Here is a 16097-nt window from a genome sequence, read left to right on the forward strand (position 1 = left end):
CAATACTGGTATTTCAGCCCTTGCAAGCATGTGGGATTCATGAGTTGTGTAATTGTAATCATTTTAATACATCATCAGCTGTATGGGAGGTGTTTTTCTAGAAGATATAGAGGCGTTTTCCTGAAATGGCCCCCAGTCATTGCTCTTGACCATTTGCTGGATTTCGCTTCGTTTTTAGGGTTTATTCATAACCTGAGCAAACACTCATTAAAAACCGGATTTATTTTCTTGTTAACAGACATCAATCTTAAGGTAAAACCAAACTCGTCCTGCGTTGGGATTGCAGCAGGTCTTAGTGTCTAGTGTGAAGATGGCGGGCGTCCCAGTATGAGCCCCACTCCTCCCCAGCTAGCTCCAGCCCAAGGTCTGGAACAGATTACATCTGATATTAAACACATGGCAGCAGTTAGAAAGGAGAAAAGGCGAGAGAAGAAAAATGCTTAAAAAAAAAAAAAAAAAAAAGACAAGAAAGAAAAGAAAAACAGTGAATTTGTCAAAGACATCCCTCCTAACTGCCCCCTCTCTCTTTCTGTCTTTTACTTCTTTTGTCTCTTTTCCCTCGTTGGAGCGCAGACGTCATGTCCACTTGTCTGTCTAGCAGTCAGAAAGCAACGTCAGGGATTTGAGCTTTGTTTGCCCTTTTAACCAATCACTAAACTACAAGTGTCTTTTAATAGAGAAATAATTATGAAAGGAGACCAATTAAGACGAGACATAAAATCTGTATGAAGCTTGAAGTCTGATCCAGAGGGCACTTTCTACAAAAACTGCCATTATCTGCCATTTTTAATGACGATGAAGCTGTTTCTTACCACATTTGATTCTTCTGCACTTGAAGCTGTTTCTGCTGGCAGCAGATGGTAATAGTCTAACACACGAGCCTTGTCGGCACTCTCCCATTAGAGATGTGGATCAGTGCATTTTGTAACCTAGCAAATAATGAGATGAGGGACTGAGATGTGCCCCTACGATGGTACCTCGAAGAGCCTCAGTCTGCAGGCTCTGATGTACAGACAGCAGTGTCCTGAGGAATGTTGGCACACACACACACACGTTTTAGGTGGATTCAGAACATTCCTAATGTTCCCTCTGCTAATTTCCCCTTTTTCCTGTGAGGTGTCCCACCGGGGAGTCTTCAGTCTCCTCTCCGAGCTGCCACACTCTATCAGCGAAACAAGCGTTCAGTCACATCCGTGCTGTCCTTTCATGTTTGTACTCAGAGGTTTGTGTAATCTGAATAAACAAACAGGAAAAGCAACAGTTGCTCAGGCTGTTTGTACTAAATATCAACCTCTACAATTTTTTTTTTTTCTTTTATTTCCTCTTAGGGACCAAACTCACCTCTTTGATCATTCTACCCTTCAGGCCAGCGGCAGCAAGGTCATTGTGGGAGGTGATGCTGACCGGTAAACATAAAGACGGGGTGATGGAGGTTCGTCGGCACCTGGTGGAGGCAGCCAGCAAGGAGAAGCTGCCAGTGAAGATGAGTATGGGTAAGACGCCACAGATGCATAAAGCATAAAGCAAATTCATTCAATACACTGAAGATTAAAGCCAAACATGACTGCATCGCATGCAGACGTTTCTCTGCCTGAGGAGAAGCATGCGTTGGTGTTGCAGCGTGTTGGAGCGGGACAACAGCGCCTCCTACTGGCATCCAGCCTCTCCGCATCGCCAGATATTTGCCCATGTGGCCACAGAGGAAATCTGAACCACATGTTGGCTGCGTGACACACACTCGCACAAACACACACGCTCCCCCCCCTTACACACACGCTGCTTTCTCCTCCTCCCCTCCCCCCCCCCCCCCCCCCCCCCCCCCAAAACGTTTTGTTGTTCGTTAATGAAGCAAAAGGGGGCCGAAGCAGCGAGGGATAAAAATATGTGAAGGCACGCAAAAAAAATCCAGCTGTCACACGCACTAGTCTGCGCTGCCCTCGTGCACGCTCACCTTTATGCTGCCCTCTTACTCACAGACCTAATGGGTGTAGTACACACTTGCATACAGGCGTAATATGCAGGTTAACATCTGGCAGAGAGGGGAGTTTTTCAAGGGAGGGGTGGTGTGGTCCCTCAGCTCCTATAATCTGTAAAGTAAAGACGGTCCTCTCGTTGCAGGCAGGTTGTAATGTGTTGGAGGTCACACACTCTGGTAGAAGCACACACCCAAGCTGTCATGCATTTAAATCTTTGCATTGTAGTTTCTATCTCGTCATTTGTGATTTAAAAACACCTGAAGATCTTCTGGTCCTCGATGGCAGCTCGCTTCTGGATTCATTTAGATGAAGTTTTGATGGTTAAAGGAAGATTTAATATAGGTGTGGCTTAAAAGCAGCTCCTGTCCTCTGAGTAACACTCGTTGGGAGAGAAAGAAAATGGGGAAAAAAGCAAGGAGAGAAGCGGGTACTGTAAGACACCCCTCACACACTGAACATCTGCACCCTACTGGCAGAGGACCAGAGAGACAAGAAGTTCTTCTGTCACATCGGAGCGCGTCCTCACTCTGGTAGGTTTTTGTTCATCAGTACAGAAAGCAGCGTATCAGTGGACAACAGGCCCGCCGTTCTCACACACTCCCAGACCCAACTTGGCTTCTCAACAGGATAAGATCATCCAGAGAGAGGCAGAGAAAATAATCCATTTCTCAGAGCTTGAGTTCTCATAACACAAAGGGATGATGAAACTCGCTTTGTGTGTGTTTATGTGTGTGTGTGTGTGTGTGTATGTGGACATGTACAGTATGAGGCGGTCCACTGTTTATTTTAAATGTTTTTGCTTTTAACGGGGAATTAGTTTGACGGCTTCGGTTTCCTTGTCCATAAACACGCGTCTGTGCGTGTGTATGTATGCATGCATGCATATGTGTGTGTCACGATTGCACAGTTTGTGTTCTTACAGTGCGACCTGATACTGGAGTGTAAATGAGATGTGTTGACAGTGCCTTTCTTCCTGTGGTGCAGGATGAGCTTTCAACAGCACGGATGAGCCAGTTTCAGGCAGATTAACGATTGTAATCATCTGGAGAAATGGCTGAGAGACGGTGATGGGAATGAATGTATTGTCACTGGTTTCAGTTTACTATGTGCAGAAAGTTTCAGTCTAAAAGGTTCTTCATTTATTGATAAACATTTTTAATCATTTAAACTTTGTCTAGCTGAAAGGTCTATTTTATATTAAATGGAGTGTAAAGGAGAATTAAATATGAGGAAAACAATCAGTGATGAAAAACCATGGAGGCTAAGTCAAGTTTATTTATTAGCGTTCAAAGTGTTGCACAATTTAAAAAGATATTGATGTAAAAGGGAAGGCAGTTCCACAGAAAAACATGTCAAGTCTTTGTTAAAACCTGGCTCTCAGGTCAGTCATACTTCTGACCAGTGGATGTCAGAGCTCTGGAAAGAGTGGTTCCACTTAAAAGGTTGGAAACAATGGCTGAGAAGCGAAACACTCATTTACATTTTACAAATCACATTGACAAGTTTGAAAGCAAAATTCCTTCAGAAAACCCATTTGTATTTTCAAAACAAATGTGTATTTCACAAAAAATACATTTGCAAATGTGAAAAGAAATTTAGATTGTAGGAAACAAAAAGACCAAACAAATCTACAAGAGTTAAAACGCAAAAACAGTTGCCTAGCAAAGGAACAAGAGGCGGCTCTTAATAGAAAGTAAATGTCCTAAATACCAGAAGTGACGCGGTGATGACCTTCTCTGTAGTTCAAATGATCAGCTACATGCAGGAAGGAAAAGGAAGAACTGCACAGAACAGGTTTAATAAGTCTGCATGAAGAACAAAGAGGTGTAAACCGGCTTAAGACGACTGCAAAAAGCCAAAACATTGTTCAGTCCTTCATGACGCCGGTCATGTCTCTTTACTCATTTGTTTGGATTTTTGTGTTTGTGTTTTACGTATTCTAGATTTGTCTCAGCACTTTTGATTTGTTTCGTACTATTTACGTTCTAAAAGTAGTTTTGTTTTCTAAACACGTCCAGTGAGGCAGCAATGTTCAGTGACGTCTGTCTGTCCAGTCTGTTAGCAACATGACTAAATATGCCATAGATGGACTTTGATTACATTTTTAAGAAATGTGATTATGTGGGTGGTCCAGATCACCTAATATTTCCAGGAATTTTTTTAAAGGATTCTTTAGTATTGGGATGATTTTGCTATTACAGCTTCTAACTCAACAGATAATTCCCGGAATTATTAGCCAAATAGTAATAATAATAATAATGATATTAAAATAAAAAATACAAAATGACATGGTAGATGTTAAATACTCTTACAGCTAACCCAGACTGCATCCATTAGAGAAAATGTGAATTTTTTTTAATAACTTCTACATTATTCTAGCCATTTGCTTTATCTCTGTGTATTAGAGCATGTTTCTAGGGTCGTGGAAGTAATCTATCCAGGTGATGGAGACAGATGGTGATATTAACTTGAAATATAGATAAAGATGTTGGCATGTTCATGGTAACTGGGTGGGCTAATGGTCCTCTCGGGTGTTTTTCAGGTGAGGGATTGCACTCTGAGTGCTTCTAGTTTGTTTGTGTTTTTTTTGTTGTTTTTTTTTAAAAATGTAAATGTAGTTCGTACAGCTCAGCCGGCTGACCTGTCAAGCGTGTTACAAATGAAAAATAAAATCCTTAAAATCCACTCTCAAATGAACTGGGAACTAGTGCAAAAGCAACTAAAATCACCTCATGATCATGTTTGGTGAGGCATGTTAAGAGTCGAGCAGCTGCATTCTGAGCAAGTTACAGGTGAGACAGCAGACTGACTCAAACCTACACAAAGACTCACTGACGTCAAGTCTCAGCGAGATGAAAGCATGACTCACCTTCTCAGTTAGAAAACTGGAGGAAGGGTGTTCTGTGTGTTCTTAACCATTAGATTTTCTGCTCAGAAACAGAAATAAAGAAGTGTCAAAAAAGGTCAGTGGTATTCTATCAGTGGTCTTACAAATACTTGTGCAGCCTGAGTGAGACCACTCCTGCCTAACTGGGTTTGCTGGAGCTAATGGAGACATGTTCTGCCTGTCTCCAGCTGCTGCTTTCAGAATAATAACATCTGTACCAAAAGGTTGTGTCAAAGCGTACATTTTGGTAAGAATACAACAAAGGTGTAGCATTAACAGTTAAAAAATATTGTGCCTTCGTTGTTCTAAAATGGGATAAGTTTGGAACCACCAGCACAATTCCTGGATCTGACTGGTTGGTCAAAATGAAAGGTCATGGTTTAAACAAAGACCCTGCTTTCTTTGGACCATTTAATAGTGGAACTTTACTGAAGGATTACTTCTCTTCACTAAAAGACACATGACATCTTCCTTAGTTCCCCAAAATACATCTAAATGACTCATGATTAAATATGAAACTGTGTAGTCATTAATCCCAACAGTGCATGTGGAGAAACCAGTCCCCGAGCATCCCTCAAACATCTATTCTTACATCAAAATATGACTGTGGCTGCATCATTTCTTGGGCAAGGAAATAAAGATGAGCAAGAATAGAGCCGATGACTGAAGCAAACACCTGGTATGAAAAAGATTTCCAGAGTACCGAGGATCTTGGGCTCAGTCAGTAGTTAAAAACAAGGTCACACCCCAAATGGAACCACTCCCAAATGAAAAACTTGAGAGTTCAGTAAATCTTTGAAATCCTAAAGTGACCCACCCAAAATTCAAATTTTGATCTTGTGCAGTCTTTTAAGTCAGACCTGAAAATGGCTGTGCACTTACACTCCCTATTTGACCTCATGGAGCTTTAAGTTTTCTCCCAAAAAGAAAGATATTTCCAGTAAAATGTTCCAGTAAGCCCTGAAGCTGCCAAAAGTGTTGAGTTTAAACTCTCTGTCAGGTTGTTTGTGCTTTGTCTTTAAGGAGAGATGTACATGGATTGATAAGGAAAAACAGTAAGGCTAATTTAAGATAACTGTTACTTAAAGAAAAACAACAACAAACACTTAAGTCCTAACTTGAATGTATTATTAAACATTTTATGTTTTTTGTCAGTGAATGCAGTTTAATAATTTATCAAAACAAACAATCATTTAGAAACTGAAGAGATTGCTAATTACAGTTTGTCTCCATATTAATAGCCTTTTATACTGGTAATTGATCACACTGCTGTGCCTTTATGAATCAACATAGTTGCCATTTCCATTTAATAGATTGACATTAAATTTAGCCCATTTACATAACCCGAACTCAATATTTTATTTTTACTTTTTCCTGATTTTTACTTTTTCTGTTTAGCTGCACTCTACATTTCATCCTACATCAGTAGCTTAATTGTTAGCATTGTATTTAAAAAACATAGCACCTCACAGTATTATTCTCATCATATGTTAGCGTGCTAACTTTTACTTTTAGTTTGAAACAACATTATCCCATTAAGCATATCATGTTTACAGCTAGCACACTATTTTGAGTCATGCTCATAGACGTACATATATTATGCCTATGGTCATGCTAGCTTGAGCTAGCATGAGTGTTGGTTATCCTTTTTTCTTAGCATGCTAACATTTCCTTTCAGTCCAGAACAACATTAGCTATTAAGTGCACCCTGCTAGCCATTAGCTAGCTTCTCCTTACATGGTTGTGGGCTTCTTGCCTTATTGTGTTTATGCAAAACAAAGCACCCTTAAGCTAATGAAATGTGCTAAATCATTCGTAATAAAACACAAAGGAGTTGGAAACCCTCTTTGACTTTGTGACCCTGCCATATTTTAGCCACATGTGTATAGTTTTTTTCATAGCAGATGCATTCATTTATTCATTCATTAATTTTTTTAACCGCTTAGTCCAATTAAAGCTTTAGTTGGTAATCTTGCTCAGAGGCATTTTTATTAACTCTGGCTGAAGTGGTTCCTGATAGCAGTTTGTACATTTTGTAATTATGAACAATAAGAAATATAGTTAGACCCCTCAGTTTAGTGGAAATCTGTAAAAACTCTGACCAATCCAAACTTTTGGACTGAAATAGAGTTGTTCATTTCTTATATTTTGTAAGCTTCTTCTCCCAGCTCCCCTCCTCCCCCTCCTGATAGCCACACCCTGCATATAAAGAGCGTGTTAGGATGAAAATACAAAGTAGTGAAGAAGAAACTCTGAAGGCAAACACGGCTGAGAAAATGCAGGAAGGATTTCCCCGACCTTGCTCGGTTTATTAGCCTCTTCCCACTAAACAGCCGAGAAAGGTAGAACATTGTTGGTGGAAAAAGCTGTGAATAAAAAAGCTTTGGATCATGCAAGGAGCAAAATCAGAGGGGGAGGAGCCAAGACAGGGCGCCACTTTCAAATCTGGCTAGCTCCCCAACATTACTACCCCAGCTTTAACGTTACAGTGAAACTGTAGCCTGTCCCAGCAATCACTGGGGAGGAGGCAGGGTACACCTGGACAAGTCGTCGGCACATCACAAGGACTTAATTCTGAAATAACATAAAACAATTTTTGCTGAGGAGGAATTGCAGATGAAAGCTCCTTTTGACAGTAAAGGAACTGTCAAAAAAGGCCTGAATTATGCTGTGGTGTCGTTGCCCAGGTGCAGCATGCGCTCTGATTTCCAGTAGAAGTCTTGAGAGGGGCCCCAATGTGGATCCACAAATAAAAGTTCCAGGACATTCCTCCTTTTGGGAGTGCATGAAGAAGTGTCTTAGCATTCCTGCACCCCTCAGTGTTCCTATGTCCCTTGTGCTTGTAGAATTACTTGTGAGGCTGTCCAGCTGCTGAGGCGAGTCGCCACTCTGCTTTGCACTGACATCAAACATCACTTAGCCTCTGTGTAACCCTGCGCAAGTCAATTTCCGTTAAAGCAACTAAATCAGTTTGTTTTTGCCCTTTTTTCCCTTGCATTGCTGAAGACTTTGATCATGGCTGCGTCTCAGCTGTCACCTCAGTATATCAGGCCCACATGAACTGCATCAGTCCATTTTGTGCATGAAAACCAAATTGCAATTTGTTTTTATAGCCGTTCCTGCAATAAATGCACCCAGAGGAACTTTAAAGTGCTTTTCTCACATAGGTGCAGAAATGTGGATACCTGAGACATCAGGCTTGTGGTGCCTTTGAATAAAGCGCGAATGTTAATGTCATTGCCTTTATTTGTAATAGCTATTTTTCATGAATGCATTTTATATGACCAATACATAAAACATATAAGTTTAAGACTCCTAAAAAAATTCATGGTTTAAAGTAAAGTTGAAGAATGAAAGTATATTTCTGTGTGCATTTCTCCTACAAGCAGTTTGAAATGAGGGATCAGCTCACAGATCATCGCCCTTAGATTCATTTTTCATCTGGCAACAACATGCCTGAGGAATCGAAGAAGTATTTTGAGGGAAGTTCAGTGACATAGATAAGCCAAGACTCGGCCAGGATTGTTTGAGTGTGTAATGGAGAGCAGGCTTTTGTGTGGCTTTCTTGGCTTAACTTTGTTTTTCTGTGTTTTTTTTTTCTTTTTTCTCCAATGTCTTCTATTTTCTCGCTCGCATTCATCTGGTCTGCTTTAGCCGGGAAGCCTGATTACACTTGGCCTTCGCCGTGCCATACTTGGTCGTCTATTCAGGGTTTAACTTGGTGCTCGGTCCTCGCTTTGCATGTATTTCCTGGTTCTGTGCTGAATTATGGTTGGCACATCAAGCTTAGGGAACTTAACTTATCCTGCCAGGATTTTTACGGCTGGATATGTTCTCAATAGAACCTTTCAGGTCCTTGAATCTGTCTGGGATGAAGCTTTTTCTTATAAAGAAAAAAAAAACTTTCCAAAAAGAAATATGACTCAGTTTTTATACTCTTGGCTTTTCTTGGCTGGCTTTCTTGCTAAAATGAGTTGTAGTTTCTGACCTCCCTTGATGATTAGCCCAAGTTTGATCTGAAAAATTCTGGCACACATCCGCAGATTTTTCTCATACCGTCTAGCATAGCGTGTTGCTGTCATTGCATCTTATATTTGGTATTCTGCAACATTCTCCTCTTGTCGTTTTTCTTAAATTCTGCCTGTCCGTTTCTCTTCTAGTCATGTGTTTGGCCCCAGTAAAGAAAACACTGGCCATGTAGTCCAACAGGAAATACTCCCACATCTGTTGCTGGTTCAGAACATCAACATGAAGAAGTCGGCTTTATGGAGAGTTCATGTGTGCCCTCTGTGTCCCAGCTCCTGACACAGCCCACTCATTCCTCTGGGCCACCCTGTCCATCCTAACCCCCAGCAACCTCTTTGCATTGCTTTTTTTTCTCATCTCTAAATCTTTGTTTTTGGGGGGGTCTTTGGGAAAGATTCAGAGAATCCTAAACACTGGGAGTAACCTGGCCTCTCTCTGCCAACTCTATAAATAATCAGTGAAATCCGAAGATTTACACTTTTTTGTCACACTCAGGATGTGTGAGTGTCGCTGCACCTCAGCTATATGCAGACATGCTAAAGCTCACACACTCACAAATATATACCGAGTGACTCATGTGTAACTGAGAACAGTAACCGTGACAGAGAGCGTCCACACGGGGAATGCCACACAGATGGAACACGAAACATAATTGTCCCAACAGTGAAGAACAGTGTTTCCTGTCTATGCTTTACACAGTATAAATATCCTAACTTAGGACTGATATTGTCTGATGAGTTGTTGTAATGCCTCCAAAATGTTTTCCTTCAGGCCGTGTGACCCCAGAGCAGCTGTGCTCCTACATTAAGCTGTTCCGGACCAGTTGGGGGGCGCTAGAGAGTCACTGCGGGGTGCTTCAGCTGGGCCTGGCCACGGCCCAGACCATCCGCCACCAAAGCCTTCCCCGCTGGGATGCCTGCCTGGCCTTCGAGAGGCTGCTGCTGCAGGTGCGCACTCGTCTTCCACAAACATGTCCATGTGTGTCACAGCCAGTAAAAACTGCAGAATATCCATCGCTTGCAAATGGAACACCTTCTGTGATTGACAGATGCCTTCTTTGAGACTTTTTACTGGAGGAAATGAACTGTTAGCATACTGGGAAATATAGATTGAATAATCGAACTAAATGGGGGGGCATGGTGGTTAGCACTGTGGCCTCACAGCGAGATGGTTGCTGGTTCGATCCTTAGCTAGGGCGGGGTTTGGACAGTGGCCTTTCTGTGTGGAGTTTGCGGGTGCTCCCTGTGTATGCGTGGGTTCTCTCCGGGTACTCCGGCTTCCTCCCACTGTCCAAATACATGCATGTTAGGTTAATTGGTTACTCTAAATTGGCCATATGAGTGTGTGTGAGCGTGAGTGGTTGTTTGTCTCTCTGTGGCCCTGCGATGGACTGGCGAGCTGTCCAGGAAGTACCCTGCCTTTCGCCCAAAGACTGCTGGGATAGGCTCCAGCTTCCCCGCAACCCTTCATCAGACTAAGCCGTTAGGATAATGAATGAATGAATGATAATAGAACTAAATGGGCAAACTGGATATTCCTGTTGGAATGAACCATTTCACATCTTTTCTATCAGTCGATATTTTCTTTCCAGTGCTCACAGGTAAGTGGGTGGTTTGTGTGATGGTGGCCAGAATGTTGTGCTAAGCTGACAGCGACGGGGGAAACAGAAACACACATCCCTCTACCTCATAAAGGTCAGTTTTGTTTGGAGGGAAAACATTCGCATCCAGTAAACACGGCAAATATGCCAATTCCATCGTGATGTTTGGGGGCTTTGGAGTCGGGGGGAGGAGGAAGAGGGCTATTTCACAGGGGAGGGCAGAGGCGATGTACATGTGCGCTTGACTTCTGCAAGGTCAGAGGGTAGGTCTGATGGAGGGGACTGAGATAGAGAGGATGAGATGGAGCCAGGGTGCACACAGTCATGCACCTTTTATTTCACCTCCTCAGCAAGTGGTCAGTACGCTTTCTCTCCTTGCAGAGTCCAAACTAAGAGTTAACTAACACTAAACACTCATTTCCTCCTCCTGCTCTTCATTTTTACCTTGCTATTTTCTTTGAGCCTCTTTATTTTCCTGAAGCCGTAAGACAAGCAGTAGGACAACAACAGAGTATTTAGGAATTTATTAAACTAAATCATGGAAAACTTAAGCAAGCCTTCAGCCATGGCCCATGCCAAATTGGAATTTGAAAACAACCTCTTAAACCTTGTTGCTCAACTAGGACCACTCGTTTCTTAAACAGAAGGAAGACTCCAGGGCTTTTAGTTGCAGTATCCACTTACTTTATGACTTCACTTTGATCCGCTCCCCCATGGTCGTCCACCATACCTGGATAATTCCCACCAACTTTCTCACCGCTCTTTTTAACTTTCAGTCTCTTGTGAGAACAAACATTACTGCCTTCTTATGAAAGTCACGGTGACCATAATAAAAGTGGTATCTAGCATCGCTCTATTTCTACTATTCAGAAAAGAAAAAAAAAAAAAACACTTGGTCTCATTTCAAAAGTAAATTCTTCAAGAAACAAATCAGAAAATCGGGCTGGGAGATTTGGTGTTTGCAATCAAAACGACCCTGAGTTTTTATTGAGGTATTAAAGGAAATGAGTTGCGAGTCCTCTCTGGCCTCTTCTGTTTGTTTAATTTCCACGTGAGGTTTTTTTGTTGTTGTTGCTTTGGCTCGCCGTGGAGGGAGAGAAGTTAATTATGCTCCAAAATGGCGGGGAAATGCCTTGCAGCCCCCGCCGAGCGGTCAGAACGTGTTTGCTCAGCCTGAGTATGTGTGAGGGCTGCTGTGGGGATGACTGAACAGAGCTGGATGCTCCATCGCTGGTGGACAAGTTTGAGTTCATTTGGGTCCATTTAAGTGGTACACTAAGGCCTGGAGTGGACAGCTCTGAGGCGAAGGGCTAATGAGTTCAGAGCTCGTCCATCCTAAAACTTTATCAGTATAAAAATTATTAGATATGCTAGAACAGATTAAAAACTGCTAGGAAATTACCTGCAACCTTAACTTGAAAGGAACTATATCCATTGAGGGTCTTCCAGCAGGGAGACTACTAAAAGTGCACAGATGTGGTTTCTGACTGGTAACATGTTAGTTATAACATGATATAAAGGTGGTCAGCATGATACTGGGGGTAACTGGATTTGTTACCTCTGTACCTTGAGGATTGGTATGAGACGGTTGGATATCATTTTGTCTGGCACTGCCACCCTGCATGCGCATACAACCCCCCCCTCCCATCTTCGCTACCAGGGGTTCTGGCTGTCTGGCACGCGACTGGCTTTTAGTCTGAATGGGTCAGATTGAGCAGATTTGGTCGAGCTCCAGTCTGATGTGTTCAGCGCTGGACAGGGGGTGGCGCTCAACAGACTCACTCATTCAGCGCTTCCCAGAACATCCCAGACGCATCAACCTTCACCAAACTAAACGTTGCACACTGCTGCAGCACCGAGCAAACTTCAGGACACGCTGCAGCTTCATCGTTTTCAGCCTCGCTGTTGAGAATTCTTGTCACATCACCGCATATGGTGGCGATGACAGCAGCACAGCAGAAAGGAGCTAACCCCGCTCACCCCCAGCCTGTTGCTTCACTCTGCTGGGATTAGAGGGGCACGCCTCTGCAAACATTCAAGCGCAGAGTTATTACTGGTCACAGCGCCGCTCAGACAGAAAGCTGCATTCGGCCGTGTGTCCCCATCTCCCACGGGTCACTCAAACTGCATGCCTGCTTCTTATCTCCGTCTCTGCTGCATGTTTGTGTTTAAGTCTAAAGAAGTGAAAATATGACTTAAAGTTGAGCGGAAGAGACAAACTCTGTGACCTTAACATCAATTTACACCGCTTAAACTCGATAGAAATAGTCTTTTTTAAACAGCAAACTGACCTCATTGCTTACAGTAACTCACTGTCACACAAGACAAACAGAATCCAAAGAAAGATAATAACATTTGTCTACAGATAAAGTAATGAGCTGGACCAGGAGGACTAAGTGGAAACTGGTGCTGGTGATTTACTGTGTGTTTCAGATCTGTGTGTCGATAGGTGCAACATCTTCTGTCACAGTCATGCATGCAAAAAAATCATTTTTTTCTTTCTCAGGAGAGGAGTGTGACCTTTGGAGATAAATTAGATGTAATGTCACTCTTTGATTGCAGCGGCTGTGTGATTACCGAGCGTTTTATGTGCTGACTGCATTCTGGATCAGATCTTATCAGATCCGTTCGTTCCTCTTGTTATTTGTTTTTTCTTGCGCCAGTCAATTTTTGAAGATATACATTAAAATAGACTAAAATAAACTGCAATTGGTTGTAAATATTTTCTTTATTTTATTAAATATAAATAAGAAATAAATTTTTTTTAAAAACTTGTAGTTAATTTTTTTCAGACGTCAAACAACTGAAAAAGAAGATAAAAGAAAGTAAGCCAACATGTCAAATGCAAATGATGTGTATATTAAATGCTGTTTCTTTTATCATTCTGCAAAAATATTACTGAACATTTTTAAATATTTTGCGCTGTACTTTTCTAAAATATCATAAATATGGTACAAAAGTGCAGCAGCATTTATTTATTTTTCTGTACGTGTTTGTTCAAGCTGCTTTCTTCAGTGTTGCAGCGGCGGGTTTTCCATCACATCCAGGATAGTCCTGAGCTAGCAATATTCCATGTTTTACAGCTCAAAATAAACCCATCTACAGATAAAAAGCAATGAATCCCGGTGAAGTGACACCAAAGTGGGGCTGCACACTATATAATAAAAAAAACTGTGCATCACAGTATGAATATGTACAGTATGCATATGTGCAATATCAAGATGGCAAAGACAGCTGCAGCTGCTTGAAGTAAAAGTGTGTATGTGTGTTTGGGGGAATTAATGATGGCTGCATTCAAATTTCTGCTTTTTTGCATGTTAAACAACAAACCAGCATGAAAGGATGCAGAAATAGAAGGCATTCCTCTTTAAAGTGGAACTATTATGTGCATTTCAGGCTAATTTATTTTTATTTCTGAGACCAGAAGGGCTGGGATTGATGGAATTATTGTCACAAATGGCTTTATTTACTTCAGACCGACCCTCTCCGTAGGCTGTCAGATCAGCCTGTGGGCAAAACAAGTGGATTGAGACTCTTCCGCATTAAGCCCCGCCTCCCACCACTGCACTACATCGGGAGCACGATCTGACAACCCACAGCAACGAATGCAGCAGGATGTCTTTCTTTGGTAAACTCACCAGCCATCGTTGGAAATAACTTTATCCGACGTTTTCCACCCGCCTGATGTATTTGTACATGTCCTTGTTAACCAGTAGAAGGTGACCAATCAGCGAACCTTATCCCCCGGGACGTCACAAGGATTTCCAAGTAGAAAAAACTCTCTAAAATTACGCGTTTTTTGTTGCTATGGAAACCGAACAGAGAGCATGCTGGAACTCAAACTCAAACTCAAACATGCGTTTAGGTGATAAAAAACGGTGCCGTTCACATGTCTGATGAGGATTCCACACTGTAACACTGTAGAAAGCTCAGAAACTCCAAATACCAGAATAGCACCCCTTTAATAGCTAACATTAGCCCCCTTTCCTGGAGTACTTGTATACACATCCAGTCAAAGGTTCAACCATTACATTCATGTTCATATTGGTAGTGTTGGCATCAGTGGAACATGCAACAGTGATATTGCATCTCCTAACACTGTGCATCCCAAGTGGTTTTCAGGCCAGTATTTGCTGTGTGTTTTTTCCCGTCTGGGCTGTAAATGATTATACTACCAGTTCTGATGAACAGGATCATAAACAACCCAGCGGACGGTGTAGAGCGGGGACAGCTGCCATGCAGGTTTTGGATGTTCCCTGCTGCAGCAAACCTGAATGGGCTGTTGAGGAAAGACATTGCATGTTTATCAGCTGTGTTGGAGCATGAGGACATTGACCCTATCTGGACACAAACAGCATGAAACTTGCAGATCTGCTGTATGTTACGGTGACAATATAAACTAGTGCAAAGCTGAATCCCCCCCCAATCATGCTTATGCAGTTATACTAATGCAACATCTGGATCGTATCATTTCTTACGGCAACCGCTGTTATTGGTTCTGAGTAGCTCTCATCTTATCTGAGCTGCATGCCACAGATAGACAGGGGGCTTCTCGTCAGTAATTGGTCTTTCCCCTGGGGTATGAAGCCTGTCCCCACATCCCAGACATTCTTCTTTATGCTGCATCTCTGCTGTGTCCCTGCGTCGTCTTGTTGTTCGTTGGCAGTTGTAACAAAGGCCTGTGAATGACTCCAGGGCGCTGCCCTGAAATGTCCAGCACTGACCTCTTCCACTTCCCTACTGTTTAACAGCGTCACATCTGGACTGACCTGGACTGACCGTCTCCCCATCCATCCACTTTCTGTAGCACATTCTCCCTCATGCAGCCCTGAAGCAACGCAGATCTGCACACAGAACAAGCAACAGGAGGTTCGGGATCATCTCCTGTCTGCGTCTTAACAAAGCAGCCTCTCTGTCTGCTGCTGTTTCCGTTCCTCCTTTTCCTTGTTTTTATGCTGGTCCTTTTTAAGCCGCGTTTCTTTGTTATGCAGTCTCCTAACATATGCCTCTCTATACCATGCACTGTATTGTTCCACATGAACTCCCGTGCTCCACTAAAACTCCACGCCTCTGTGTTTGCTGGCACAACAAGTGTTTTAAAACCAGAGGGAATGCATCGCTGGAAAAGAGCTGAGTTTATCAGAAACGTGAATTATTTGTCTATCTCTTCCTTCCTGTGTTTAGTTATGAAGGATTACAGTGGAAGAGAAGAGAGGTTGTGGAGCCCACTCCCAGGAAGAGCCAGGGATAGTCCCCATCTCAAGCCCCCTTCCTCTACCCAGCCCCCTATCGCTCAGCGACGATACCCTGACGGCTGTGTTTACGTTACTCTGCAGAGCTCGGGCCTAATGTACTATCTGTTTAATAGGCAGAGAGAGGCCTGTTTATAGAGATGGAGCTTTTTAACGGAGGTGATTGGTCGGTGGGCCAGAGGGCAACACCAACTCATCTCACTTCCTGTTATCATTACCTCTCCTCTCGGAGACAGATAGGTGCTCGGCTCACTCCTCTTACTGCATTACTTATCCTTAATCGCCCAGCCGCCCTGCTGGCTGCAATTGTGTTCAATCTGTCCCTTCAGGAAAAATCCGGGAGCACAATAAAGTTG

At 42.6% G+C, this 16097-nt stretch overlaps 1 protein-coding gene across 1 annotated transcript in view; it reads left to right on the plus strand.

Moving 5' to 3' along the window:
- scfd2 (sec1 family domain containing 2) overlaps positions 1-16097 on the plus strand; it is a gene marked incomplete at its 5' end in the record, with an annotated part of 132307 nt that overhangs the window by 15198 nt on the left and 101012 nt on the right. Inside the window, 2 exons of the mRNA XM_079245402.1 lie at positions 1366-1493; positions 9661-9836. Coding sequence (XP_079101528.1) covers positions 1366-1493; positions 9661-9836 — 304 coding nt within the window. The remainder of the gene's footprint in view (positions 1-1365; positions 1494-9660; positions 9837-16097) is intronic.

The sequence above is a fragment of the Telmatherina bonti genome, assembly GCF_933228915.1.
Source record: "Telmatherina bonti genome assembly, chromosome: 8".
Classification (NCBI taxonomy): domain Eukaryota; kingdom Metazoa; phylum Chordata; class Actinopteri; order Atheriniformes; family Telmatherinidae; genus Telmatherina; species Telmatherina bonti.